The following is a 25,158-nucleotide window of genomic DNA, read 5'->3' as shown; positions in this document are numbered from 1 at the left end:
TATTTGACTTTCTCATCTAGTGTGTTTTCGGGGTTAAGGCTGAAAGTTGGTGGATCAGTCATTTGAAGGCAAGGGATCAAACGTTCCATAACATAATCTTCTTTTTTGAGGAACATTCCTCAAATGCAGCAGGCTGCTGATTGTTCAAATTAAAACATAAATGAACCCTTCTTTCACAGGACTGCTTAATGAATCTCTTCCCTGTATTTAATAGGGGATGGCGTGCATATTAGTCGCATATTCAAGTCGTATAAATTCTATTTGATTATCAATTTAACCATTGCTTTTGCTTTAGGAAGGAAAATGCAAAGGAAATTATACACTTAGATACAAGAACAACAGTGAAGAATTAAAAGTTCGATTTTTTAGTTCAATGAGGAGTTCTTTGTATTATCCTTATTTGTTTGTTAATAAAAATATTTTTTAAATTTAATTTGTGAAATTCTTTATTTTGTTTTTTAAATATAAAAATCAACTGTTCTTTTTTCCAATTCAATGGGATAAATTAAAATTTAAAATTTAAAATTTTAAATATTTATTTGTCATATTATATCAAAACATTTCAGGATTTCAGCAGCTGTGTCCGTCACCGCCAATTTGAATCCCTTCCTGCGTATGGTCTGTAGGCCTTGACAAGACTGTCCCAATTGGTCCAAACCAAACATGTCTAAAGATTTATTTGCAGTTTCGTCCTTGCGTAATTTTGCCCCGGGGGCTAACAACTTAATTCAGTTGATCGTATATTATATAAGCAATCCCCCATCGAAATTATCTTAGTTTAAATTAACACTCATCATGGAAGAGATTGAATATTATATAGCTGAATGACTGGAAATGCCTATAACTTCCTTTTGCTTCTATTATTTGAGATGCCTATCACGAGCGACAATGAATGTTTTTTTGAAAAACTGTAAAGTCCCCTTATGAATCCGCCCATTAACTAGTTGCTTATTTACAAATTGATATTTCTCTTTACCTTAGCTTCTATGAAGTCTCAACCCCCTTTTGAGCAGGATTTATACAGAGCTTTAACGATCTAACATTGACCTGAGAAAGCTGGTTTCATCGCTCCCTGCCCTTCCGTCCAGGAGCGTGGACGGGTGGCCTCCATAGAGGGATAGAATTGGACCCCATCATAGAACTTGGAGCCTTCTGTGTGTGTATATATATATATATCAGTTTGTCTCGGTCGTGCTGGTTTGACAGAGGCAGTTGTTAGACAATAACTTGCATAATTGGATCTTTGGGTAGAGATAGGCAACTGGGCAGCTAAAGATGAGGACAAGGGACTAGGATGGCCTGGAGATGGACTTCCTAACTTTGAGTTTCATAAGAGTAGGATGGATAGAAGTCGTCACTACCTTTGCTGATTCAAAACTGTTCGCTTCGAAAGCTCTACATTTGGAGGACACCATTCAGGCATGTCATCATCATCATCAAAGATATTCTTCTGTGGTGCAACCATGGTAGTGATAATAGGTGAAAAGGTTGTGCTTTTTTGGGTGGTCTGTTTTGGTTCTAAAATTGGTAACACTGGGGTCTGATCATGTTCATAAACTTTCTTTCGTGGAGGCAAGTTTAGAATAGTGTCGAATGAAAACTCAGGAAGACGGAAATTTTCTGCTGGTCTTTTATTTGGAGAAGGTAGTGACTGTATAGTTGAAGTCAATGGCAATGCCCCAACAATTTTCTTTAATCCTTCAACCAGAACTTTCTTGTGAAATTCTGCAGTATCTAAAACCTTATTTCTTGGAGTTTGAGATGTATCACACACAGTCCCAAAATCAAATTCTAGAAGATCATCATCATCAACAGCAGGAATGTGCTCTTTTGTTATAACTGATGGCAGAGACAAGACAGGATTTTGAAGTCCCAAACTAGATTTAGGTTTCTCTGATTCTGAGTTAGCTATAAGAGACATTTCCCTTTGAGAAGACTACCCCTTGGGTCCCAAGTGATAGACAGAGTCAGAACACGAAGATGTTTGAAGTCCTTCCTATGGTCTCAATGCTTGTATTAAATTACTTTAAAGTTAAATTTCAAAATCCCTGCACCCTTATCTACAAACAATTTAATATATATATTTTCATCCTCTCGTGCTGCTCTTGCGTATTCTGCTACGTATGAGGGAAAGGGGCAGGTTTGTTTTGGCCAAAATTGGCTTCAACTACTGCGATGTTTATGTTGGTTTTGTTTTTAAAACAAACCTAATTAATATCGAGATAATAGTTAATGTGGTTTTGTATCTATGGTTTATATTTACAGATAAAAAAGAAAATGATGAAAGTAGAGATCATAAAGAATACAAAATATCTAAAAATGAACAATAAACTTAAGATTATATGCACTTGCAGTGAACAAACGGGGGAAATTGTGTGAATTTGGTATATGGACTGAACATGGATGACGATGGAAAACTGAATTTCAAAAACGACTCGTAGATGTATGTCACAATCAAACAGATCGCATGAAGAACAAGCAATGTGGAAATATTTTTCTTAAAATATTTTTAAAAATTAATAATTACAGCTCATACTAACAATGTGTAAATATATAAAAATTTTGATCTTCTGTCTACAGTCAATTGTTGATGGGGAGTTTGGTTGCTGTGAGACATGGATAGGAAAGTTTATCTTGATGTGGTATGAATATGCTGTAAGTATTTTGTCACGGCACCACTGATTGTGTTCTGGTAAATTACCAGAAGGTAGTTCTTTTGTAAAGCTCTCTTTCTTAATGAAATTCCTTTCCAAAAAAAGAAGAAAGTAATTGGCTTAGGATTTTTCTACCATCAAACCGAATGAATTTGAAATTAAATCTAGGTCGATTCGGACAAGGTGTGAACATGGATTTTGATATTACAACGGATAGTGGTCTGGATATTGTAACTGAGATAATAATGGTTTGTAATTACTATCAAGTTTAGGGTTTTAAGTTTAGGGTTTAGTGGGTTTAGTGGGTTTAGTGAGATAATAATATTGTAACTGAGATAATAATAGTGGTCTGCATTATTAAAATGGATAAAATATTTTTATTTTTTAAGTTTTGATTGAAATTAGTTACAATAGGTTTTGAAATGGACATTGCCCTTCAAGAATACAAATATCTTTAATAAAAATGATGAAAAGATTAAAATATTTTTTTTATTAATTTAAAAAACGATTATTATATATTTTTTTTAAAAAAAGAGGAACACTCGCTCAAAAAGAAAGGGAGAGCACCAATCGTGCTCACCATTTGGGAAGCACCGGTGCTCCATTTTGAGAAGTTTTTTTTTTTAATTAATAAAAAATAATAAAATTATATAATAGTAATTATAAAAATTAATTAAAGATAAAATTATTTTTTTATTTTTATCTCGTTAGCAAGTTGACGAAAATACTAACCGTTGGATCTATGTGTCTAACAAAAAATATTTTTTTAAGATAAAGTGTCAATTTGAAAATTAATGAACTTTCATATAATTTCGATTAAAACTTAAAAATAAAGGTATTTTACCCTGTTAAAATTTATATAAGTGGATAACTTTGGACATGTCTTGTTTAGGATTGGCCTTGCACAAGTATGGATTTTTGAGAATTTAATTTACTCTTTTAATCTTCTCAAACATCTCTACATTCGGAGTTAATATATTTAGGGTTTATTTTATTTTATTGTATTAATGTATTTTATCTTTTTCTTATTATTTGTACTAATAAGTCCAAACTAATTTACTTGGGTATTTATAAACAAAATTTCTTATTCATTAAATATATTTATATTTTTAATAAAATTAATTACCAAATAATTTATAACAAATAATATTTTAATGAGAATCTAACTAATAATATCCCAACTTGATTTTTTTTCGCAACATCTAAAGTCTTTTATCTCAAATTCCCCATTAAACTGGTTTTTTTAATATATCAATGTACACGTGCTTATACTTAATCTAATATAGGTAATATTTTAATATGCTGCTGCATGCTATAATATATATTTTTATTTTTATGGAAAAATTGAAATATTGAATACATAAAACCATTTCCCACGTGTTTTTCCATTTTTGTACTTCTCTCATTTTAGATGCCTATCACGAGAGAGAGTGAATCTAATCAATTATTTTATTGACTTTCCTATAATACTCAGTAAGTGGAATTTCAAAATGCCTCTACCTTTATCTACTTCTCAAGTTAGGCCTGCACATGCTGCTGCATATAAGGAAGGGGGTAGACGGGGGAGGTTTGGTTTGACTAATTGGTTAAACTATTCTATTCTGTTTATGCTAAGATTTTTAAGTAAAATTGTATTTAATATCGAGATAGTATTTAAAGTGATTCATTACTTATCACCTAAATTCACTGAATTTTTTTTTATTATAAACTTAAAGATTACAAAGAACATAAAATATTTACAAACAAACCTAATTTTGTAATGTTTAAGCTCATGAAATACTTTTTGTTTTATGTAACTTAGTATATCCACACTCTTATTTACATCTTTACAATTATGTGAAATTTTCACTGAAAATTCATCTCCAACATAGAAATTATATAAAAATTACAGAGCCTTTACCCATAATTCTTATTCATTAAAAACTCTTATTATTATGTATATTTACATTTTAAATAAACTTAATCACCAAATAATTGACAAGTAATAAAGTTTTCCTGGAATCTAAATTGATTTCCAATTAAAATTTGGGTCCATTATCTAAGAACTTGAAGTAATGAAGAGTGCTTAAGCCAGTGTTGCCCTTGTCCTATCTAAGAACTTGAAGTAACAGTGTGGTTTTTGCTCATAGCCTTATTCTTTCTAAGAACTTGAAGAAAAAGTGTGGTTAATTATTGTATCTAAGAACTTGAAACGTGGAGAATGCTTTGACCATAAAGACATTTCCCACGTGTTTCCATGCTTTTATCAGTTCTTTGATGGAATTCAGAAGGTGTCTTTTTTTTTTGTCCAACTTTTAACTATCAAATTAAACAAGCGCAAGTGGTCGGCTTGCAAAGCTCGTCATCCATACAAAATGTTGTAAGCATTGAAAGCCAATCTACCAGCCCGATGGATTTCTACAACATTGCGACCTTTTTTTCTGTCTTGGGGATTTGTAGCTTTCTTGTCTATCTCTTTCATGTTCTCTGGCTCAATGGAGAAAGTCGTCGGGTGATTCTCAGGAGGCAAGGGATCGCAGGTCCCTTACCTTCTTTCCTCTTGGGGAACATTCCTCAAATGAAGCAGATGCTTCCTTTATCTCCCAATCAATCCAATCATGAAAACATGAAGGGACATCATAGTCTAATGCACCTGTTCCCTTATTTTAAGCAGTGGACTAAACAATACGGTATGAGTCAACTAGACCTTATATCTTTATCATCTTATATGACAATTGTTAAAAAAAATCTTAAGGATTTAGCATCTGAGATTAAAAGTTCCTAGAAACCACGATATTTAAATTGTAGATGATGTCAATCTGATCTTTAAATGTCATTAATGCATTGATCACAGGTTATTTTGGATTGTTATTATTGTGATTGTTATTACTGCTGTTTGCTGCGGCTACCGCAGTTGTTCATCCTCATCGTTTTCTTTTTTTGATTGCTACTGTTGCAGTTGTTTTTGTTGTTGTGTGCCTATTATCACAACTTCGCAGTGCTATCATGGTGCTTTGAGCGATCTGTGATACGAAATGCTCCTAATCCTCTTGTCCTTGGTTTTATTCTGTTATTTTTTAAGCAAGTGCTTTGTTAACTTGACAAACATGATTTTGGCATTGTCTTCAAAGGGCAATCGTTCTTATTTGCACTTGGGAGGTCACAGTTCCTATACGTAGCTGATAACAATTTTGTAAGAGAAATAAACTGCTTCACATCGTTGGATATGGGGAAACCTGCTTACCTACAAAAAGATCGAGGAGCTTTGCTAGGCAAGGGCCTTATCACAACAAATGGCGCTGTTTGGTCCCATCAGAGGAAGAGTATTGCACCCCATCTTTTTGTGGACAAGGTCAAGGTACATGTCAAAGTGGTGAAAAATTAAACTTCTGAGAGGTTTAGACGATATTGTTATCTAAGATGTTTATTCTCCTAGTTGGGGATAAGAAGTCTCTTCCAGGTACATATTTTGGAGATAATTCTATGAAACTTCTGCTTCTAGGACACGCTGAAGCTCATGGTGGAGTCTGGCGAGGCACTGGTGAATTCATGGGGGAATATAATCGAAGCTAATGGAGGGATCGCAGACATCAGAGTTGATGATTATGTGAGAAGGTACACCTCATATATCATTTCAAATGTGGTGTTCGGGGATGAATGGGAGACGGGCATGGAAATGTTTCCAAAATCTCGATCTCTTATTAAAGCGATGTGCTCACCAACAATACTTAGTGGTGTCCCTTTCTACAGGTATGTTCTTCCTCACTATATTTTTGTTTCACCTTGGCGTATATTTGCTGCTTCTATAGCAAATTGAGGTGAAGCATCTCTTTCAATGCTCAAACTGGTTCTCCTTTTTCCAATATCAGATATCTTCCCACTGAAAAGAGCAGAGAGATTTGGAGGCTTACGAAGGAGATTCATTCAACAATTATGGGCATCGTAAAGAAGCACACCGAGTCTGCTTCTAAAGATTTGTTGCAAGTGATCATTGAAGGTTCCAAGAATGGTGATCTTGGGCCATCCACACCTGATCAGTTCATAGTAGACAACTGCAAGGACATTTGCATCCCTGCCTCTGAAGTTACTGCTGTAACCGCCATATGGGGTCTAATGTTGTTGGCTTCACATCCTGAATGGCAAACTCGTATACGTGTTGAGGTTTTAGAAGTGTGCAAGGATGGCATCCTAAATTTCGATATGCTTCACAAGATGAAAGCAGTATGTAATTAGAGAGTTAGTGATCAATTACCATAAAAAATATTAAATGTTCCAACTTCTAACCAAAATTTCATTCACTTTGTGCAGTTAAGAATGGTGATTTTAGAGGTTTTGCGACTGTACCCTGTAACGGCATTTGTTTCAAGGCAGGCCTTGCAAAACCTGAAGCTTGGTCATATCGAAATCCCAAAAGGGGTTAATATTTGGTTGTGGTTGCTAGAATTGCACTTTGATCCTAAATTTTGGGGACCTGATGCAGAAAAGTTCAATCCTGAGAGGTTTGCTCATGGCATTTCTAGAGCTTGCAGATCCTCTCAAGCTTACATACCTTTTGGTGTAGGGGCTCGAGTTTGTCCTGGACAGAGCCTTGCCATGGCAGAACTTCAGGTGTTGTTCGCTATCATCCTGTCTAACTTCAGTGTCACCATCTCTCCCAGCTATCGTCACTCACCTCAATATGCTCTGCTGATAGAGCCTGAATTTGGAGTAAATCTCCTTGTTCAAAAGATATGATCAGTGCTGTTCCTATCAAAGATATTGATAAATAACTATACCACTAGAATAAGTTAATGATTATGGCAAGGATAAATGATTGTCACAGTTGCTCAAAAGTGGGGCGCATTGTACCTATCTTTTGGTTTTAAACCACAAGTGAAGCAATGCTTGATTATGATTGAAAAGCAGACTATAATGCAGCACTTTCTTGTTAATTAAAATTTCTGATCTAGATATTTTTTATGACTTAAAACTACTTGTGCTAGACTCAAAATAATCTACGATCAGACTCTTAAATTTTAGCTTGTTAAAGTTGCATTATATCTATTCTAGTTAATTAGAATTTGCACTTTCTTGTTAATTAGAATTTCTGATCTAGATATTTCTTAACGGGTTGTTAAAGTTGCATTATATCTATTCTAGTTAGGCTCACGACCAGTTTTTATAGGAGGTTTGGCATCTAATCAAATTCCAAAGCAGCCAGTCCACATAGTCAGAGCCCCCCCAATAAGCAAGCCAAATAAATAAAGGATCAAACCATAACTGGAGGACCAAGTCTTGGTCGTTTCACCTTGTGACAAGAAGTTAGTTAAACGTGCTACCATGCCCCTATATTTCGTCTTAAAAACTGCAACAGCAAAATAAATCCGTTGATCAAGAACCAGAATCATCATCATCTCATCACGTTCTCCTACTACAATCATCAGGACATTCAAAATTCTTTTGATCGCCAAATAGCATCATGTTCTTTCCTTATCTCAACTCAATATTCCGGCAAGTCATGGCACGGTGGCCTCAATTACTCCGTGCTCTAACATGGACAGTTCTATTGACTTTAGTGGTAAGCTTGGCATCGTTTCCTCCAGAGATGGCCTTTGCATCAGCAGTATCTCCATCATCATCGTTCTCGCAGTCCTGTCAGGCTGAAGGGCTTGTCAGGATTCCTTTAGACTTTCCGACGGTAAAAGTGTGCTTGCCTGCTCATATGGTGAAGAGGTCCAAGGCGGATTTCTTTGTGCCTACCGTCTTTGCAGGTCTTGTTGTCGCTGGTTCTGCTTGTGTGGTTCGATCTTTAGGATTGTGGGAGAGTGGGACAGGTTGATGATTTTGCTAATTCTCTTGCAAGTTTTTCTGTATCCTGCACAAATGTCCAAAATTCATATACTTAAGAAAGGATCAGTTGCTGTTCCTGTTCCTGTTCCTGGATCATATTTTGTTTCATTTGCTGAATCTTTCTCGAGTTCCCTAAATAATTTTCCAGAACATGGTGATTATCCTTTCGGTGGTGGTTTGAATTGAATGGTTATGTGCCATGTCATGGGATAATCACATCGAAAAGTTTTGTCTGATATTTGCAATGAATTAGGAGAAATGACTTGAGGTGTAATCATTTCATAACAACGAGATCCCCATATATCTGGAAATTTGGACGCATGAATTGCCAAGAACAGAGGAAAACATTTGGTTTTTCTTATTACGTTGCATCATCCGTCAAAATCTTTCGTTTACAAAAAAGTCAGGATGCAGGACGCATAGTTTGGACTTCCTTCTTTATAATTTGTGTTAACTAAGGAAAGTTAAGACCACCCTCCAACATGGGTCCATAGCTCAGTGGTAGAGCATTTGACTGCAGATCAAGAGGTCACCGGTTCGAACCCGGTTGGGCCCTCTCAAAACTTTTTAAATCAGTTATTTTCCTAGGTAGCCAAAAATAAATAAATTGCTACAGGCATTAGGAATATGTGAGCACTGTCCTAACTCTTAATTGTGGATGGCAGTGACACTTTCGTTCATAGTACAAGCCAGAAACCACTTTGCTTGCACATATAAGAGTACGGAAGGCCCAATTTCACATTTTTCTTTTGGTTACCATCGACTTCACAAATTCAGCATTGCTCTTATATAATTAAACTGATATGGTTTTCAAGCTTTAAGGTAAAAATCCAAATTTCAAGTTTTAAGCTTAAAGGAATGGTTGCTTCTTTACAGCCTGGTTAGCATCAAATTCAGCATTGCTCTTATGTAATTAAACTGATATGGTTTTCAAGCTTTAAGTTAAAAATCCAAATTCAAGTTTTAAGCTTAAAATGGAATCCGGAAAAAAGTGAAAAAGCAAATGGCTTAAAACGGAATCGGAAAAAGTAAAAATGCAAAAGAGAAAACAGATTCTTAAGCAATTGGCGTCGCCCGGACTCGAACCGGAGACCTTCAGTGTGTTAGACTGACGTGATAACCAACTACACCACGACACCTTGACGCCTTCTTACCAAAAAACATTAGTATAATTAGAAGAGAAGATAAATGTAACCCCACCCCGTGAATATACGTTTTAGTTATTGACTCCAGTCCTTGTCGACTGCTGCATTGTTTTTGGTCATACAAATCTCTTTTTCAGTTCTGAACTTCTTAGCTTTGGCGGAAACCCTATCTCTCCTCCTTCGATCTCTCTTTTTTTCTCCTCCTCCATCTCAAATTTCTCTCTCTCTTTCTTCATTTATTTTTCTAGTGTTTTTTTTTCTTTATTCTATTTAAAGAAGATTAAGAATAAAAATGTCAAGTGCTTTAGAGATGTCGCTAGACGACCTCATCAAGCGAAGCCGTAAGTCCGGATCCGGAAACTCCCGCGGTCGAGGCCGTGGATCCGGGCCGGGACCCGCCCGCCGCTTTCCTAATCGCGGAGCAAACCGGTCGGGGCCGTATACCGCAGCTAAAGTAAGTAGCTAGCTGTTTAGATCTGATTATATTTTTCTGTGTTATTTATTATTAGATTTTTTTTTCTTTTTCATTCCGATTCGAATTTTTTTATCAACTATTTCGTTTGTTTAGGCGCCGGAGACGACGTGGCAGCACGATATGTATTCAGATAAGGGAGCGGCTTTCCAGGGACAAGCAGGTCGGGCCTCCGCAATCGAAACCGGAACGAAGCTCTACATCTCAAATTTAGATTATGGTGTTTCCAACGATGACATCAAGGTTTTAATTTTTAAAAACATTTCTGCTAATTTCTTACTGATTTTAATAGAAGATTTCTTTTCTGTTTTGATTTCTTGTTGCTTTAATGATGATATTGATTTGAATTTTTTGTTTTCCATAAACTTATATTTGTGATTCCTCAGGCTTATCTCTTTGGTTTTGATTTTTGCATAGAGTTAAAAACTGTTCAATTATTCATTTTACTGGAGATTAGTTCGGTGAAGAAAAAGTCTAGCGATGCTTAGCAATTCTTCCAAAAATTTTCCATTAAGATTAATGTTTTGTCGTTGTTATACTTATTTTGGCATATTTTTCTAATGTTTATGTGCCTGTATGCAGGAGTTATTTGCTGAGGTTGGTGACCTGAAACGATTTACGATCCATTATGATAGGAGTGGGAGATCGAAGGTATCTAATCGAGTTTGGCATAAACTGGTCCTTCTGATGAATTCTTTATATCATGCTGTAGTTTAGAACAAAAAATCTCTTCTTCTTAGGGAACAGCAGAAGTTGTCTTCTCACGGCGAACGGATGCTATGGCTGCTGTCAAGAGATACAACAATGTTCAGCTTGATGGGAAGCCGATGAAAATCGAGATCGTGGGAACAAATGTTGCTACTCCTGGTGCACCTTCAGCTGGCAATGGCGCCTTTGGAAATTCAAATGGAGCCCCTAGAGGGTATGCTTTATTACATATTTGCATGCCCCCATGGTTTTTTCAGATGTTTAAATTCTAGTATATGTTATGTTGAAGCTTTTGCATTTAGGTTGTGATGCTGAAATTTTCTAAAAGCTGCATTACATTTTCATTGAGTTGTTAATCGAATATTAATTCTTGGCAGAAATTTCTCTTTTATATTTGAAAATTCTAGTTTTTGGTTCACAAAAGTCTTATAGCTGGAGAAAATGATGGAATTGTTTGACTTCGAGGGTCATTTCTGAAATTTATTAACCATGTGCTGTGAGAACATATTGCCTGAAATATGTTCTCTGAAATAATAGCACAGTCAAGTAAACTTCACCTTGTATTTATTTGTTATGTGTGTTTCCAAGTGAATATTGTTTGTTGTGTCTATGTAATCTCACAATTATTTTCAATGATTTTGACATATGTTATCACATTTTTATTCGCACTGGGTGTTCGGTTGTATAAATTTTTTGTCTTTACTTGTGCTGCATGCAACAGTTCATATTTGTAAGTGCTTGTTAACATTCCTGTTTAACCAGCTGGTACTATATCAATATTTATAATAGTGAATCTGTGTGGGATATCTGTTCCATATCAGTCTTTTCTCTTATTAGTCAATGATTGCTGGCTACTGATAGACTTGATTTATCTAATCGTGTTATGTTATTTCTCAGTGGTCATGGCAGGGGTGGAGGCTTTGGCAAGCAACGTGGTGGTGGCGGAGGCCGTGGCTTTGGAAGAGGCCGTGGACGGGGAAAGGGCCGTGGAGAAAAGGTTTCCGCAGAAGATCTTGATGCTGAGCTAGAGAAGTATCATTCTGAAGCAATGCAGACAAACTGAAGCATTTCTCATGTTCTATTGATTGGTTTTAAGTCTTTTCTACTGTGGACATTATGTGCTTGATCAGCGACTATTTTGTGTATCTCTACGAAAATCATACTCTTTAGAGGAACTACTCATGGAGAAAACTGTTAGAATCTTGATTTATGGAGTTTGGGCTTTTACTGTTCATTGTTCCTTTGACTTGGGTATAAAGAATGTGGGTTAGTGGACAGCTTTCATTTTGTAATCTGCAATTATGCTTTTGGTTTCATTGAAACTCTCATCCCACAAGTCGGGAACGAAAGTGGAAACTGTTTCTCGGTTTTCCATATGCAAAAAAAACTTTGGCTGCATGCTGTGGGAGGAGTAATCTTGCCGTTGCCCAGAGCTGCATTGCCGTTTGGTTGCTCCTGCATTGTGAAACCAGGGAGACTGCAAGCGAGGTAGATTCTTTTATGTTCTTTCTCTTTGGATTCTTTTTAGCTGCTTAGATTTTTCTGCTTTGTGTTGTTGATGATGCAGTTGGTTTTCCTGTTTAAGCTTTTAGGCATGTTAAGTTACTTCACTCTCTTATATTATTGAGGGAATATATTTTTCCCCATTATATGTCATGGCTGCTGATGTAGCTTATTGTAGTCAATTATTGTAGAATCTCACTGCTTCAGTTCAACCAGTTGATTTCTTGGTGGACAAATATTGTTGAAAGCATAGTACAATTGGCATATAGGAGCTTGTTGTGGAGCCTTTTTTCAAGTTGAAACGGTTATAGGAATCTGTCAAATAGTTTGCACTTTCTTCAGATTCCGTAGAAAGTGACTGAAGTCTCAGCGTATACCTGCCTTTCTTTTTTGGGGTCAGCTGGAATGTGCGGCCTTGCTCGTAAGCTCTTTGCTTGCTAAGGCATTGGTTCAGTGCAATATGCTGCTTAACCCCGAAAAGTGGTTTTGAAAAAAAGCTCTGGCTATCAGTTGTGGTTTGAAATTGTGGTGGAGGAAGTCAAAGATTATGAATGGTGTGAAAACCATTAGTGAGTAGTTAGGGCATATGAATGTACTTGGTCAACTGCTGAGATTGAAAATGGTGGGAACCTACATGATGTTATGTGACTATGTGAGCTGCTATGCTATTGCTTGGAGCAAATGGCTTTAATTCAACATGAAGCATCCCTACTTTTTCTCTGATTCAACTTTAGGAAAGTGAATATTAGGGTAAGAGAACAACAAAATGCAATGATTTTTATTTGCTGTAGTACGGGTTCTTTTCATGGTTGCCATCTCCTTATGAGTAATAGCTTTGGATGTTAGCCCCAACATTTGGGCTTGAAGTTGGTGAGGGCTGGTTTCCTATTTGCGGCTGACTTGCCTAGTTCCTGACCTGTTGCTCCATGTTACTCTTAATTGATTTCAGGTCTCTATGATTATTGAATGCTAATCATTATAGTTTACATGGATCAAGAATTCGCTTTTTGACCAATTTATAAATCCATCTTATCCATGAGGTAATATCTGGAGGAATGTTTGTTTACTCTTGGAGTCAATTTAAGTGGATGGACTTTAAACATTGGTGAAGGATGTGGTCGGATTTGGATGTTTTCTGCAACGGTGGTCTGGGATCTCTTTGATTTGCATTTACCCCTTTGGCATATTACAGATTGTGGTTTCTTCTGGTTGGTGATGAGTCTTTCAATCTAGCTTCTCCGGGTCAGATCAAGTATGTTAATTATGCCCGTAAATCTCCATTGAGCATATGATGGGATGTTAAACTGACTCTTTATGCTATATCTTTTGTCTTTTTTTTTTTTTTTCCAATTTTCATGTTTGTTATCAAGGTGATTCAATTTATTTTCCTCTGGTAACATATGCTGCAAACATTTCTGCATCTCCAATTTATTCTCTATTGGAAATTTATTTTGAAGCATATCTTTTTTTGACTATTTTAGAACTTGTATTGAACTGAAATTTGTTGGAAATAATTCTAAATTTGTCTACTTTTTGAGTGGTTGCGTGAGCAAGTTATTTTGGTTGTATTAGCCTGACTGGAAGTGAGTATATTATCTTGACCGGTCCTCTACTTCAAATGAATCGTGCCTTCAAATTTCTTATCAGGTTTCCGCATTATGGAAAAAGCTATTTATATGGGTTTCAGAGGCTTAGTTAAAGGCGTGCATGGTCTGGTTTGTGTCTTACCGAGCTGACCCCTTAGATAGATAAAACTGAGCCTGACCCGGCCCACCAATCTGCCCAACGAATGTTATTAAATAAATTGAATCTTATATAACTAAAAATAACTAGGGCCATGTCGGGTATATGCTTTATATCTTGGGAAGCTGGTCTTTATTGGGCCTTGTTAGCGGCGTCAACAGATAGTATGGACCTCTAGACATGGGCTAGTTATTATATTGGACAGAACCTAGGCCTGCTAAGGTTTGTCCATGCTCTTAGATACGTCTAGATTTAGCCTTTGCCTGCGAAAGGTCGGCCCATGACTTTTGGTAGTCTGGGCCGTTAATAGGTCCATTACTTAAAATAGTTCGGCCCATGTATGTCTATATATTGAGCTAGGCTCTATATTTATCTGGGCCTGCTGAGGTCTGCCCTGGACTTGAGGTACTCTGGCCCATGGATTTGGGCATGGCTCTAACATTTGAGAGCTAAGTCCAGGCCTGCCTTTCTGTCCTATACTTAAGGTTGTCTGGCCCATTGATAGGTCTGGTCTTGGGCAAAGTCTGGCCCTGCCAAGCTCTGCCCATGACAGATGGTAGTCTAGCCCATGCATACCTCAAAGGTTGGGCCGACCGATTTTTATGTCTTGGGCTCAAGAATTCCGATTTTGGCCAACACCAAAACAGGCAGATGTGCTTGTGCTGGAAACTTGGCCTTTGGGCAGCAGGATTATGGGCTTGAGCACATAAGCTGGCCCTCGAATCGATCTAAACTCCTTTCCCTAATTTACCAATGCTTACGAGAACAGCATTCTTTACCTTCTATACCTGGCGATCAGCAGAGAGCTGGTCGGACCACTGGTGCCTTATGCATATTAATTGTAACCAAACAAAGTGGTTCTCTACTTCTAGTTTCTTGTCAAAGAAATAATCAAAACGGATGCTGCACTTCATAATGTCAACACGTACATCAGCTCTCATAAAAGAAAAACACAAGGTTACAAAAGAACATATATAATACACGCAATCATACAAATTTAAAGTTCAACGCACAATTTATTGCACCGATCTTTGAATTTTTGGCTTGATGGTTAGGCCCTTTTTGGCAGCTTCCCCCAACTAGAAAAGATCAACCTCAACAAGGAACAGAGCACAGCTTTTATGCAAGACACTACAAAGTTCCAACATGAAGATGGCCAATACCATGGATATAATAGTCTAAAGAACAAACTTATAAGATGCCGAGGGTAACGCCCAACCTGCGAAACAATAATGATCAAAACCAAAAACACTAATGAAACTATTTTTAATTAAAAACTAATAAAGATCCAACTGATGCATCCTGCAGATGACTAACTATTTAGGGTAACTAAGTTCATAACATCTAATGAGCAGATTATAGAACCCAAGTGCAACATGAGTTTTCTTTCAAAAAGAATTCTCACTGGAAAGAGCAATTCAAAAGGTTACTCACAGGAAAAAGCAAATCTAAGGCATCCCAAGCTGCATGACGGACAGCCCTTGTAGGATACATTGGACCACCAGGAGAGGTAAAGCTATACAAACTGGTCTTCAACCTCGTACTTGTGGCCATTCTCAGTTCCATGCCTGCAGGATTTAAACATTATGGTCAATTTCGAGCAGTTGCATACAACCTAACCCTAGAAGAAGTTGATAATAGTACCCTGGAGAACCTTTATCTGCGAAAGATAATGCAGTAGGACTGGCTCCACCTTTAACTTTTGAAGCTGGCCAATGAAAAATTTCCCAAATGTGAATGCATCAATTGTTGCAAAGGCTTTTCTTTAAGGTGGTAACTATAAACAATAAACAAGAACAGAAAAATTTATACTATCTAATCATGGAAAAATATATTTACCTGGTCTGCTAGTTCAATAACAAGTATATCTGCTGGTCCACCAATCAGGAAAGCATTTGGAAATGCAGGGCACTGCTTGAAGAAGCTTTCAAGTTTTTCAACTGCATAGATTAGCTCATCATAAAAGGAATATCCATATATGAACATTGTTGTTCCAAATCAAGGTTCCAAAGGAGAAAAAAAAAATCTAACCTGAGTTATAAAAGAATATGAACCTTGAAAGTAAAAGGTACAGATCTCGCTGGGCCTGAAAATTAGAATTTGCCAAATCAGTATTCAAAATATAAATGGCAGTAAGGAAACTTGATGACAAACGGTAACTATACAAATATCCTGAACTTGACATGATATTCTTTCAGATATTATAGCGAGAGCAGGATTACACATGGTAGATAATACGTCAGCACGCAAAACTCAACATAACGAAAAAAATATCTCACCTGTACTGGAATTTTATTTAACCTTGTGGGCTCCAATGCAACTTCCTCAAGGAGGTACTGAGTCCATAGAAGAAGAAAAGTGCAGATAAATAATAAAAGCAAGCATGCATTTCGAATGGTGATAATGTGTGTTTAGATCTTTTATGATTTACCTGAAATAAAGACTGGAAACGCCTTGTATTTGATTGGATATCAATCCTGCAAACAAGCACAACATTAACTGGAGTTATAAGACATTATGAGGCATTAAGTTTTGACACTTCTTTCAACAAGCATGACCAGCATAATAGCAATATGATGAAGCTATTGGCATTTGGAACCTCACAAAACTGCCACTCAAGCACTACCAATTTGTATTTAATGAATAGTATTAATACCAGAAAACATTTGTTGCACCCTGAACAAGCGCAGATGAATAACGAAGTAGTACATCAGCATTATCCAGTTGGACTTCAAATAACTGCAGGCAAAATACAAAGCATCTACTATTCAATGTAAAAGGACTTCATGGAAAAAGAATTGAAAAGATCATTCACTGATTAAAACCGCATTTTGTCCAGTCTCTAATGCAACAACATATCTTAATTAGAATATCCAGTAGGAGCAAATATTATCTACTTCTGAGCACTATTGGAAATGAGAATATAACAAGATTCCACAACTAGGTCTTCTATGGATGGTCATTTTGAATTTGATCCAGAGATCTCATGATAACTGCACTACTTCTATATTACTACTAATATTAGAAATGCATCAAATCCCAATGGCACTTGGAGACTGTAACCAGGAATTATGTCTACGAAGTAGGGAATAAAATAAATAAAACAATAAGAACCATGTATATGTTAATGTAGATTTTTCAAAGCAAAGAAAATGTGTTTTGCAACTAGTCACATTTGCTTTTTCTTTGTTATTTTATCTAGTTGGAACACTCTAAATTACTACCTGGCAGAACCATCAACCATTTTCTCAGTTGATAGCACCAACAATAAACAGCAGCAACAGCCAAAGAAATGATATTCACATTAAACTACTATCATAAATATTCAGTGAGCAATCAGGTTGAAATCAAAAAAGCTAAGCACAACTCCGTATACTTATGCCTTGGTTACAAATGATTCATATGAAAATTATATCAAACTTGAAAACATTGGTTTTATCTAGAGAAAAACTCATTAAAATGAATATTACTACTGCAGCACCAAAAAAGCTCCAAAGAGTAATTTCATAATGAAACAGCAAAAGAACTACTATGAACCAATCATGAGCTTGCTCACCCATTTATGGAATAAAAGGGCAAAATTTTGGGATGCAAATGATTGGCTCCATAGCTGGACAATCAAATCAAGGATAGGCTTTCCACTTTCCGGCTCTTGAACATAATAATCAGCAAGCACATCGTAAAAACATAGACGGCCATTAATACCGTACTCTGCAGGAGATATTGCATCTTCTTCTCTACTCAGTATTATATCTGTTTCCAATTTCAATATATAAATAATATGAGAAATTCTCAAAATCTTCTATAACTAACAATTGAATTTGAACCATGAGTAAATTACAGTATTTAATCCCTATAATCAATTAAAATGACACTACAACTTAAACATTTACTATTTTAAACTTAATTTAATGTAATTTTTTTTAGTGAAAGAAAAAAAACAGAGTTGACGAAGTCTTAGCTAACCTTTGGCTCGATCATCGACTTCCAAAGCTATATCGGCGAATAATTGTTGTAATAAGTTGCGTCTCTGAGATGAAGACGCTAATGCCTGTAACAAATTTGAATATACATCAGATCAAAAAGCTCTAACAGAAATTAAGCAAAAACTAATCGGAAAAAATGCTTTTATTACTATTTAATCAATATATTAACGGAAATAATAAATTACTTTCCAGACGCTAGCCAATCATTACCTAAAATGTCAAACTTAAAACTTAACGATAAAATAATGCAAAGATTGATTGGAAAAAAAAATAAAACTGAAAATCGTTCTGCTTTTCCTTCGGTTTTCTCGAGAAACAAACAGAGAGGTGAGAAAACGTACCCGCTGAAGCTTTTTCTCGATTTCTTGTGTGAGCGCGTTGAGATAAGCGGAGCTTCGAGGTCTTGAAGAAGCTTCTTGTTGCTGCATTTTTATGTTAAGATCTCAAAAGGAGAAGAATAGAACGAAAATCTATCATTTGAGAGAAAGGAATATGAATTTGATCCAAACAAAGACCAATCGAACAAAAGAAATTTCGTTTATGTTCTATTCTCTCCAAATAAAAGCTTTCTCGTTAATGGATGGCAGTAGCCGTTTTGACCTTTTACCGACAGCGTAAAAGGCCGTGGACTTACATCCAATAAGAATAATTAAACGGTGTTAAATCAATTAATTAATTAATTGTTTAATAAAGACAAGGGAAAGGAAGCGAAGGGTGATCTGGCGTGGAAGAGAAGCAACAGCGTGGGGAGTGGAAGGGAGAGCCTTTACTCATTAAAGAAGACGAAAAAGGGCGAGCAGGCAAAGGGGAAATGGTGACAAGGATTTTTGATGTCGTGGTGGTATGGTGCGTTTTGTCATTTTCCACGTGTCTGTTTTCATTCTTGGAGGTGGAGGGATGAATCTGGATAAGCAATAGAAGGAAATTATACCGTCACCCGCGTGGGAGATTGCAAAGCCATTGGTATAAACTCATTTCGGGCCACGTGTGTTTCTGATTATACGATCAACATATAAAGTAATTATTACTAATAATTTCTCAATCAGAGATCAGACTGTCCTTACAAACATTCCTATCAGTTAGAACAATTCATCAATGACGTCACTGTTTATTTTGCTCTTGCAAAAAGATTATGATCCTTGATAGACTGAATTGGTCCAAAAAAAAAGAGATTAAAGCATTTTGTTACGTTTGAGCTTTGAATTGCAGAACTGAAGGTGACGGACTTTTCGCGTTACATGCCTGCTAAAATTGACAGTTTTTTGTCAACTCGACCGACTGGTTTAAGATAAGTGTTTAGGATTTAATGCCATCCTAATGCTGTGATACCTTCTAACTTAGCAGTGAATCAAAGTTTAAAAAAAAAAGCAATTAAAAAGAAGATATAAGGCTTTTATTAATGTTTATTCATTCTTAAAACAAATTCATACAAGCTAATACAATCTGATTTCCCTACAAATTTACAGCTGAAAATGCAGCGTGGCATAAGAAGAGCAAACAATGGCAACCCTTTCTCCGACAAATCCATCCTTAGTTTGGTAAACCAAGAACGGACTGGATGAACATGCTCTACATCAGATTGGCAAGTCTTGGACATTCTTCTCTACAACAGATAACGAGGAATCATAATTGAACTGGCATATGCTCAACGTAGGTTGTTAAAGGAGGGATTCTTTGAGAATACAAGCCAAATGCATAAAGATATAATGGGGAATCAGTGCATTGCACCCAAGACTGAAAGCAGGAGAAAGAGCATTAAGTGAGGGTGGGACTAACATTCCAGCTACAAGGAAGATGACTCCACTCACCAACCCATCAGCATTCTTCTAACACTATCTACAATCTGATTTCTAGCTACCATACTTGATAACAGGAATCTGCAGTTCTCGTCCAAAAGAAATCTGTAGACTTCCCATTCACGATCTGAACTTGAGTGTCTTCCAATTTCAGCCTAAAAACCAAGAAAGCAAATGGTTACAAGTAGTTTAAACAATGATTTGGCAGCTCTCTAGGAAAAAGAGATTCAACAAGAACGTTTGCTGATTTGACTGGGCTGAATGAACCAATAACCTTCTTGCCATAAAATCTTTAGCTCAAAATAGCCAAACATGCGACCATATTGGTATTAAACAATGGAAATACAAATTCAGTCTTCTAGTTTGAACTACCAGGCATTGCATCATTGTTCTCTTTCCATTATGTTATATCAAAGCAAGTTCACAAAAGTTACAATCTGTTGATGGTTTTTAAATCACTTTTCTTTTAATGCAATGATTTCTTACCGAGAATATGCAAATCCCCAGAGCCTTTAGAGCCAGTGTAACATCATAGAAAACCCGCGGTCTTCCCTTTCCAGATAATTCAACTGGATTAGCAACCAGAAGCTCAGTATCTGGGCCCCGGTTTGAAATGATGACACGCAATGGGTGAAGCATTTCCACCTTCAGACGAGAGCATAATCCATTTTGCTTATCAGGATCAACAATCTTTTTCCCATCCTTCTGCAGAATAAATACGTCGATATCACGATAGCCATTGAAATTGGGTGAGAACCGACCATAAGCTATCTGGGAAAAAAGAAACAAATAGCATCTATCACCCCAGTGGAAATTTAAGTAAAAGCCAAAGCAGAGGGAGGGGGAGAGGATACATTAAATCAATCAACTAGACACCAAAGTCATTTCAACCGTGAGCACTATCATTCAGCAATAGGTAATCCTGTGGCTCAGGATAACAAGCCGATGGAGAACCTTGGAAACCAGCTCTTTGATAACACCACTCACCATGACTATGGTTCAATAGGGTCCCAAAACTTTATGGCCCCTAAGCCTAATCTAAGGAAAGGGTTAGAATTACCAGCTATCAACCCTGGTAGTCACATTTTGTGAACAGACAAAATAAATTTGTGTTGTTTATTTCATAGGGCAATGAAAAATTCTAAGGACAATTACTAAACCTCAATCATGTCATTTTGAAAAATTTAAACTTGGTAGCGAGACATCTTCAACCTAATAGATGCGGGGACTATGCAGCATAATTAAACAGGCACACTGTTATACCATACAACAGAAACTAACTTTATAAGGTACTTGTCAAACATCAAAAATTTTAGCAGGACATACAATACCTTGATATTGCAGTCTTTCAAAGTTCTCAATACATCGTAGAAAAGACCTTTGTGATCAACACAATGTAATTGGAGCAATGTATGAGCTGGGCTCAATGAATTGTCTACCACTACATTTGCTTTCTTCAATTTTGTCATATCTGGGCTAAGAGCTTGTGAACGAGTCTCCTTGTCTGATAGTTCAGAACGAAATAACTCTTCTACTACAGCAGGAGAAAGAGACAAGATACCATGATGGCATTCATACTCAGGACCAGCCAACTTGAGTTCACAACTGATACAAGATTCACCCAACACAGCATTTAATTGCTTGTATGTGTCATCTTGTCGTTCTTTTGTGTGTAAAAGCTCCCTGAAACAATGTTGCATACATAACTGAGATCAATAACTTTAATACTTTATTCCTTGATTGATTGGTTATTATCAATACAATTATTCAATTGCCATAACTGATTGAGAAATTCTAGACCCCCAAATCTACAAATAACAGCGCAAAAATCACTATGTACCATGTTATTTTCACTTTTCAATGAAGTGACATTCTCCATTACCCGTAAGCAAAGGCACTAATACAGGCATCAAGAAGAACAGGTGTTTTTGGCATCTAGTTTTGGTTTTCCATGACAGATAAGGTCTTTGAGAAACTAAAACACAAAAACAAACTATGCAGAAAACAAATAAAAATATAAGAAAAGAAACAAGACGATCAAAGGCAAATAAAACCACAAACTACATGACATGACATGAATTTCACTTTCATTACAAGTGGACCACATGATAAGTGGTCCAAAATTAAATAACTTCTGAATAACATTTAACTGCTAGAGCCTAGATGCGTCAACCTTCTGAATAGAAACAAAGAACTAAAATTTCTCATTAATAATCCCAAAAAAAAAAAAAAAACCTCCATAAGCAACAGAATACTGTTCATTGGAAAATATTTCTCAGAAGGAAAAGTATTGCACACATCTCAAAATGAAACCTCACATGTTATCTGTTATAAAGAAGAGGTCAAGAACTCTGCCATCAGGGGTCGTCGTGACTTTCACCTTTTGAATTGTTAGCTCGAGCTCGCAGAGAACCTGTGTAACATCTAAAGCAAAGTTTCCAACTCCATTAGAACTGACCGTGCATATTGCACACATACACCCGTGGCACACCAAATTCACATTCAATTAAGGAACATTAATTGGAATCACAATTACCATGTAACAATTCTTTCCGATCAAGGCAAAAGAACTTCAACAAGTAAACCGAAGAAGCCGCAGAGTGTGAAGTTTGATCATTCAAGTAAAATGTCACCGAACAAGAGGGACATATGGACTGAAGGCGGTTCTTCAAACTTGGCCACCTTACAAAAATTGAGCTCGAATGAGGAACCACCCAAAATACCATATAGCACCAAATTCCATCCGTTGAAACATCTACAGCCAAAATTGTCTACCATTAAAACATAGCTAATCTAAAAAACTCCAGGTTTCCATTTACGTCAAAGAAAAGTTCTAGAACTTAATTAACTAAAAAGAATTCCTAATTTTAAACAATGCAAATCTAATCATAAATCATATTTTTTAAACAAAAAAAACACTAATTGCAGTAAAAATAAAAAGAGGTGGAAAGCAATTATGCAAGAGGGAGCTAAGAATTCACCTCCTTTGGTGATGTAAAGACCGAAATCAAGAATTATACGGCAAATATCGCATCCAAGGCCATGCTTATCAGGACAATTAACAGTGATTACGTGAGGCTCTCCTGGCTTCTTTCCTTTCTGGATCAAAACGACGTCGTCGCTCGGCACTCCCATACCGTCAACGGGAAACCACCGCTGAAAATGCCAGAGCTCGATTTGCTCAGCTCAAGTGTCCCTTCTCGTCGAAACGTGCAGATATCAGAGGGAGAGTTTTTGCCTTTTTTTTTTATTTTTTGTCTCTTCTACCAAAATCTGGAAACAAAAAGCGTTTTCCTTTTTCTATTTTTCCAGGAAGGGAGGATAATAAAAGTAGGGAAGGCAGTGAAGGAGTTCACTTGGTTGGTCCTATCGGAGAGACCACCTCCACGTCAGCAAAACAGTGGGTGCCATTATGACACGTGGCGAGGTAGTGGTGGTTAATAGAGTGTCTAATAGATGTCACTACCGGCAGCAGCTACTGTTTTTGTTGTCTTCAAGTGAAATGTTATTGTCACGGGTTACTACGGTAAAGGTTACCAATTTTGACAAGGAAAATTTTGAGACATCAAAGGCATAAAGGTGATCCAAATTGAATGCTATTATCAGCTATATATCTAGCTTCCGACCAGTCGCTAGATATTGTGTTGGCAACATCATATACTGCAACTCGATTCCGGATAATAGAAAGCTGTGGGGAAAATTAGTATAGGTTAATACTGTAATTATGTCCTTATATCAAGGTTCTTATGACAGTATTGATGTAAATTTAATTAGACCCTGCGGGTCAATAGACAAGGACGTGGATTTTAACCTTTGGATGAAGCGAAGTGATGTTCCAATAAGTACCACAATTTCTGCAAAGAGCTTGCTTGAATGACTGTACCTTCTCGCTATGGGGCAAGATTCCTAGTTCCCCTTTTTCCCTTTATCGTGAAAAGAAAGATCTAGAGCCAGCCCAAGGGGAATGCTACCATCACAAGGAGGAATTGGATCAAAGAATTATTTATGCACAATTCCGCGAATTTAATTGCACGTTCATCATAATCCAATATTTTATATACCGATTAATTTTCAATACAAAAGTTTTAAGACAGGCAACGCCGCTTGCAGGATGGTCGATTGGCTGATTACGACCAAGCACGATGGTCGGGACCATCATATGACTTGCCCGCTCCATACCTAGGATGTATTAAACTATAGTATAAAGATAAATCGTGTTATTTAATTTGATGTAAAAACAATTACCTGGAAACAGTGAAAGATTAAAAATGGAAAAGCGCGCAAAGGCTTTGATGAACGAAATCCATCGCCCATATTCAAGATTACAGATTACAAGAACATCAACAAGGGAACTGAAACAATCACATAAAGGCAAGATCTATAGCCAAGATGTACAGTTGACAAACTTAATAATGCCAAAGCTAAATCTATACTAAAGAGTACAGAATCTTAACCACCAAAGCCATAGAGAGTCCTGCCCTGCCTCTTCAATGCGTAAACAACATCCATGGCAGTAACAGTCTTCCTTCTTGCGTGCTCAGTGTATGTCACAGCATCGCGAATCACGTTCTCCAAGAAAATCTTCAAGACTCCTCTGGTTTCTTCATAGATCAAGCCGCTGATCCTCTTCACACCTCCTCTACGAGCCAGACGGCGAATGGCGGGCTTAGTGATTCCCTGGATGTTATCCCTCAAAACCTTCCTGTGCCTCTTGGCTCCTCCCTTTCCAAGCCCCTTACCTCCCTTTCCTCTTCCCGACATTTTCTTCGAAACCTTTTGGGTTTTTTGGTAGACTTAACGAAATGATGAATGAGATTACAGAAGAGCTGTGAATGGTAAGGCGATTAAAATTGTTTGGCGGGGGGCTAATTTGAATCGTACGATTATAATTTTATCGACGGCTGAAAATATCGATCCGCGTGAAAAAGGCTGAGTTATATAAACCGTTGATAGAGTGCCAAATCGATGGTTGTTAAGCGTGCAATGTAAGTGCGCGGATTGTGGTGTTTGGAATTTTTCAACTTGGAACTCATTTTTATCGACAAGTGTGTGACGTACTGATGTTCAGTGAATTACATATGAACCGTAGATAGAATTATCATCGACGGCTGGGATAAATTTTATGACATATGACGCGGATTGTGCTTTTTTTAATGTATAAGAATTTCAAATTAGGCGGGTCCGAACTTTTTCTGATAGTGATTTTGATTTTACATTTTAACGGACAGCGGGAAAACAAAGGGGCAAATGCAATTAAAAAAAGAGTTCCCGTTTTGCCGTTTTGGGCTTTGGGTTAAATTTTTCAAATATTTCGTAACAGTCCGTTTTTCTTAGTAATGCTCT

At 36.7% G+C, this 25,158-nt stretch overlaps 6 protein-coding genes, 1 long non-coding RNA gene, 2 other non-coding genes and 1 pseudogene across 9 annotated transcripts; 5 read left to right on the top strand and 5 right to left on the bottom strand.

The window, feature by feature from the left end:
• Positions 1-1,062: 1,062 nt before the first annotated feature.
• Positions 1,063-4,558, bottom strand: LOC148761053 (uncharacterized; annotated as a pseudogene).
• Positions 4,559-4,972: 414 nt separating this feature from the next.
• Positions 4,973-7,534, top strand: LOC18590735 (cytochrome P450 714C2-like). The gene is made up of 5 exons (XM_007016430.3): positions 4,973-5,323; positions 5,765-5,991; positions 6,136-6,383; positions 6,503-6,854; positions 6,942-7,534. The coding sequence occupies exons 1-5, from the start codon at positions 5,044-5,046 to the stop codon at positions 7,365-7,367; spliced, it is 1,533 nt and encodes a 510-aa protein (XP_007016492.3). The 5' UTR covers positions 4,973-5,043; the 3' UTR covers positions 7,368-7,534.
• A 293-nt stretch (positions 7,535-7,827) lies between these two features.
• LOC18590734 (uncharacterized) lies at positions 7,828-8,612 on the top strand. The gene has a single exon (XM_007016429.3). It carries the CDS (start codon positions 8,092-8,094, stop codon positions 8,449-8,451), a length of 360 nt encoding a protein of 119 aa, XP_007016491.3. The 5' UTR covers positions 7,828-8,091; the 3' UTR covers positions 8,452-8,612.
• Positions 8,613-8,946: 334 nt separating this feature from the next.
• On the top strand, positions 8,947-9,018 carry TRNAC-GCA (transfer RNA cysteine (anticodon GCA)). The gene has a single exon. It is a non-coding gene; the product is annotated as a tRNA-Cys (tRNA).
• A 509-nt stretch (positions 9,019-9,527) lies between these two features.
• TRNAV-AAC (transfer RNA valine (anticodon AAC)) lies at positions 9,528-9,601 on the bottom strand. Its single transcript has one exon. It is a non-coding gene; the product is annotated as a tRNA-Val (tRNA).
• Positions 9,602-9,703: 102 nt separating this feature from the next.
• LOC18590733 (RNA-binding (RRM/RBD/RNP motifs) family protein) lies at positions 9,704-12,064 on the top strand. Its single transcript, XM_018127995.2, has 5 exons — positions 9,704-10,061; positions 10,176-10,322; positions 10,662-10,730; positions 10,820-11,001; positions 11,685-12,064. Exons 1-5 carry the CDS (start codon positions 9,900-9,902, stop codon positions 11,848-11,850), a joined length of 726 nt encoding a protein of 241 aa, XP_017983484.1. The 5' UTR covers positions 9,704-9,899; the 3' UTR covers positions 11,851-12,064.
• A 69-nt stretch (positions 12,065-12,133) lies between these two features.
• Positions 12,134-12,526, top strand: LOC148761052 (uncharacterized). Its single transcript, XR_016028399.1, has 2 exons — positions 12,134-12,275; positions 12,469-12,526. It is a non-coding gene; the product is annotated as an uncharacterized LOC148761052 (long non-coding RNA).
• A 2,395-nt stretch (positions 12,527-14,921) lies between these two features.
• LOC18590732 (K-stimulated pyrophosphate-energized sodium pump protein) lies at positions 14,922-18,810 on the bottom strand. Its single transcript, XM_018126462.2, has 11 exons — positions 18,361-18,810; positions 18,000-18,084; positions 17,590-17,786; positions 16,690-16,772; positions 16,465-16,510; positions 16,313-16,369; positions 16,065-16,119; positions 15,873-15,973; positions 15,678-15,741; positions 15,468-15,601; positions 14,922-15,252 (listed from the first exon to the last, which is right to left on the bottom strand). The coding sequence occupies exons 1-11, from the start codon at positions 18,445-18,447 to the stop codon at positions 15,085-15,087; spliced, it is 1,077 nt and encodes a 358-aa protein (XP_017981951.2). The 5' UTR covers positions 18,448-18,810; the 3' UTR covers positions 14,922-15,084.
• Positions 18,811-19,390: 580 nt separating this feature from the next.
• On the bottom strand, positions 19,391-23,144 carry LOC18590731 (ACT domain-containing protein ACR9-like). The gene is made up of 6 exons (XM_007016423.3): positions 22,797-23,144; positions 22,352-22,570; positions 22,134-22,239; positions 21,147-21,498; positions 20,302-20,586; positions 19,391-19,970 (listed from the first exon to the last, which is right to left on the bottom strand). The coding sequence occupies exons 1-6, from the start codon at positions 22,948-22,950 to the stop codon at positions 19,824-19,826; spliced, it is 1,263 nt and encodes a 420-aa protein (XP_007016485.2). The 5' UTR covers positions 22,951-23,144; the 3' UTR covers positions 19,391-19,823.
• A 959-nt stretch (positions 23,145-24,103) lies between these two features.
• On the bottom strand, positions 24,104-24,644 carry LOC18590730 (histone H4). Its single transcript, XM_007016421.3, has one exon. The coding sequence runs from the start codon at positions 24,574-24,576 to the stop codon at positions 24,265-24,267; it is 312 nt and encodes a 103-aa protein (XP_007016483.1). The 5' UTR covers positions 24,577-24,644; the 3' UTR covers positions 24,104-24,264.
• Positions 24,645-25,158: the final 514 nt, after the last annotated feature.

This window comes from Theobroma cacao, chromosome 9, assembly GCF_053813885.1.
Source record: "Theobroma cacao isolate CCN51 chromosome 9, ASM5381388v1, whole genome shotgun sequence".
Lineage (NCBI taxonomy): Eukaryota > Viridiplantae > Streptophyta > Magnoliopsida > Malvales > Malvaceae > Theobroma > Theobroma cacao.
Note: the sequence above shows the minus strand (reverse complement) of the source record. Positions and strands in the feature narration are given on the sequence as shown.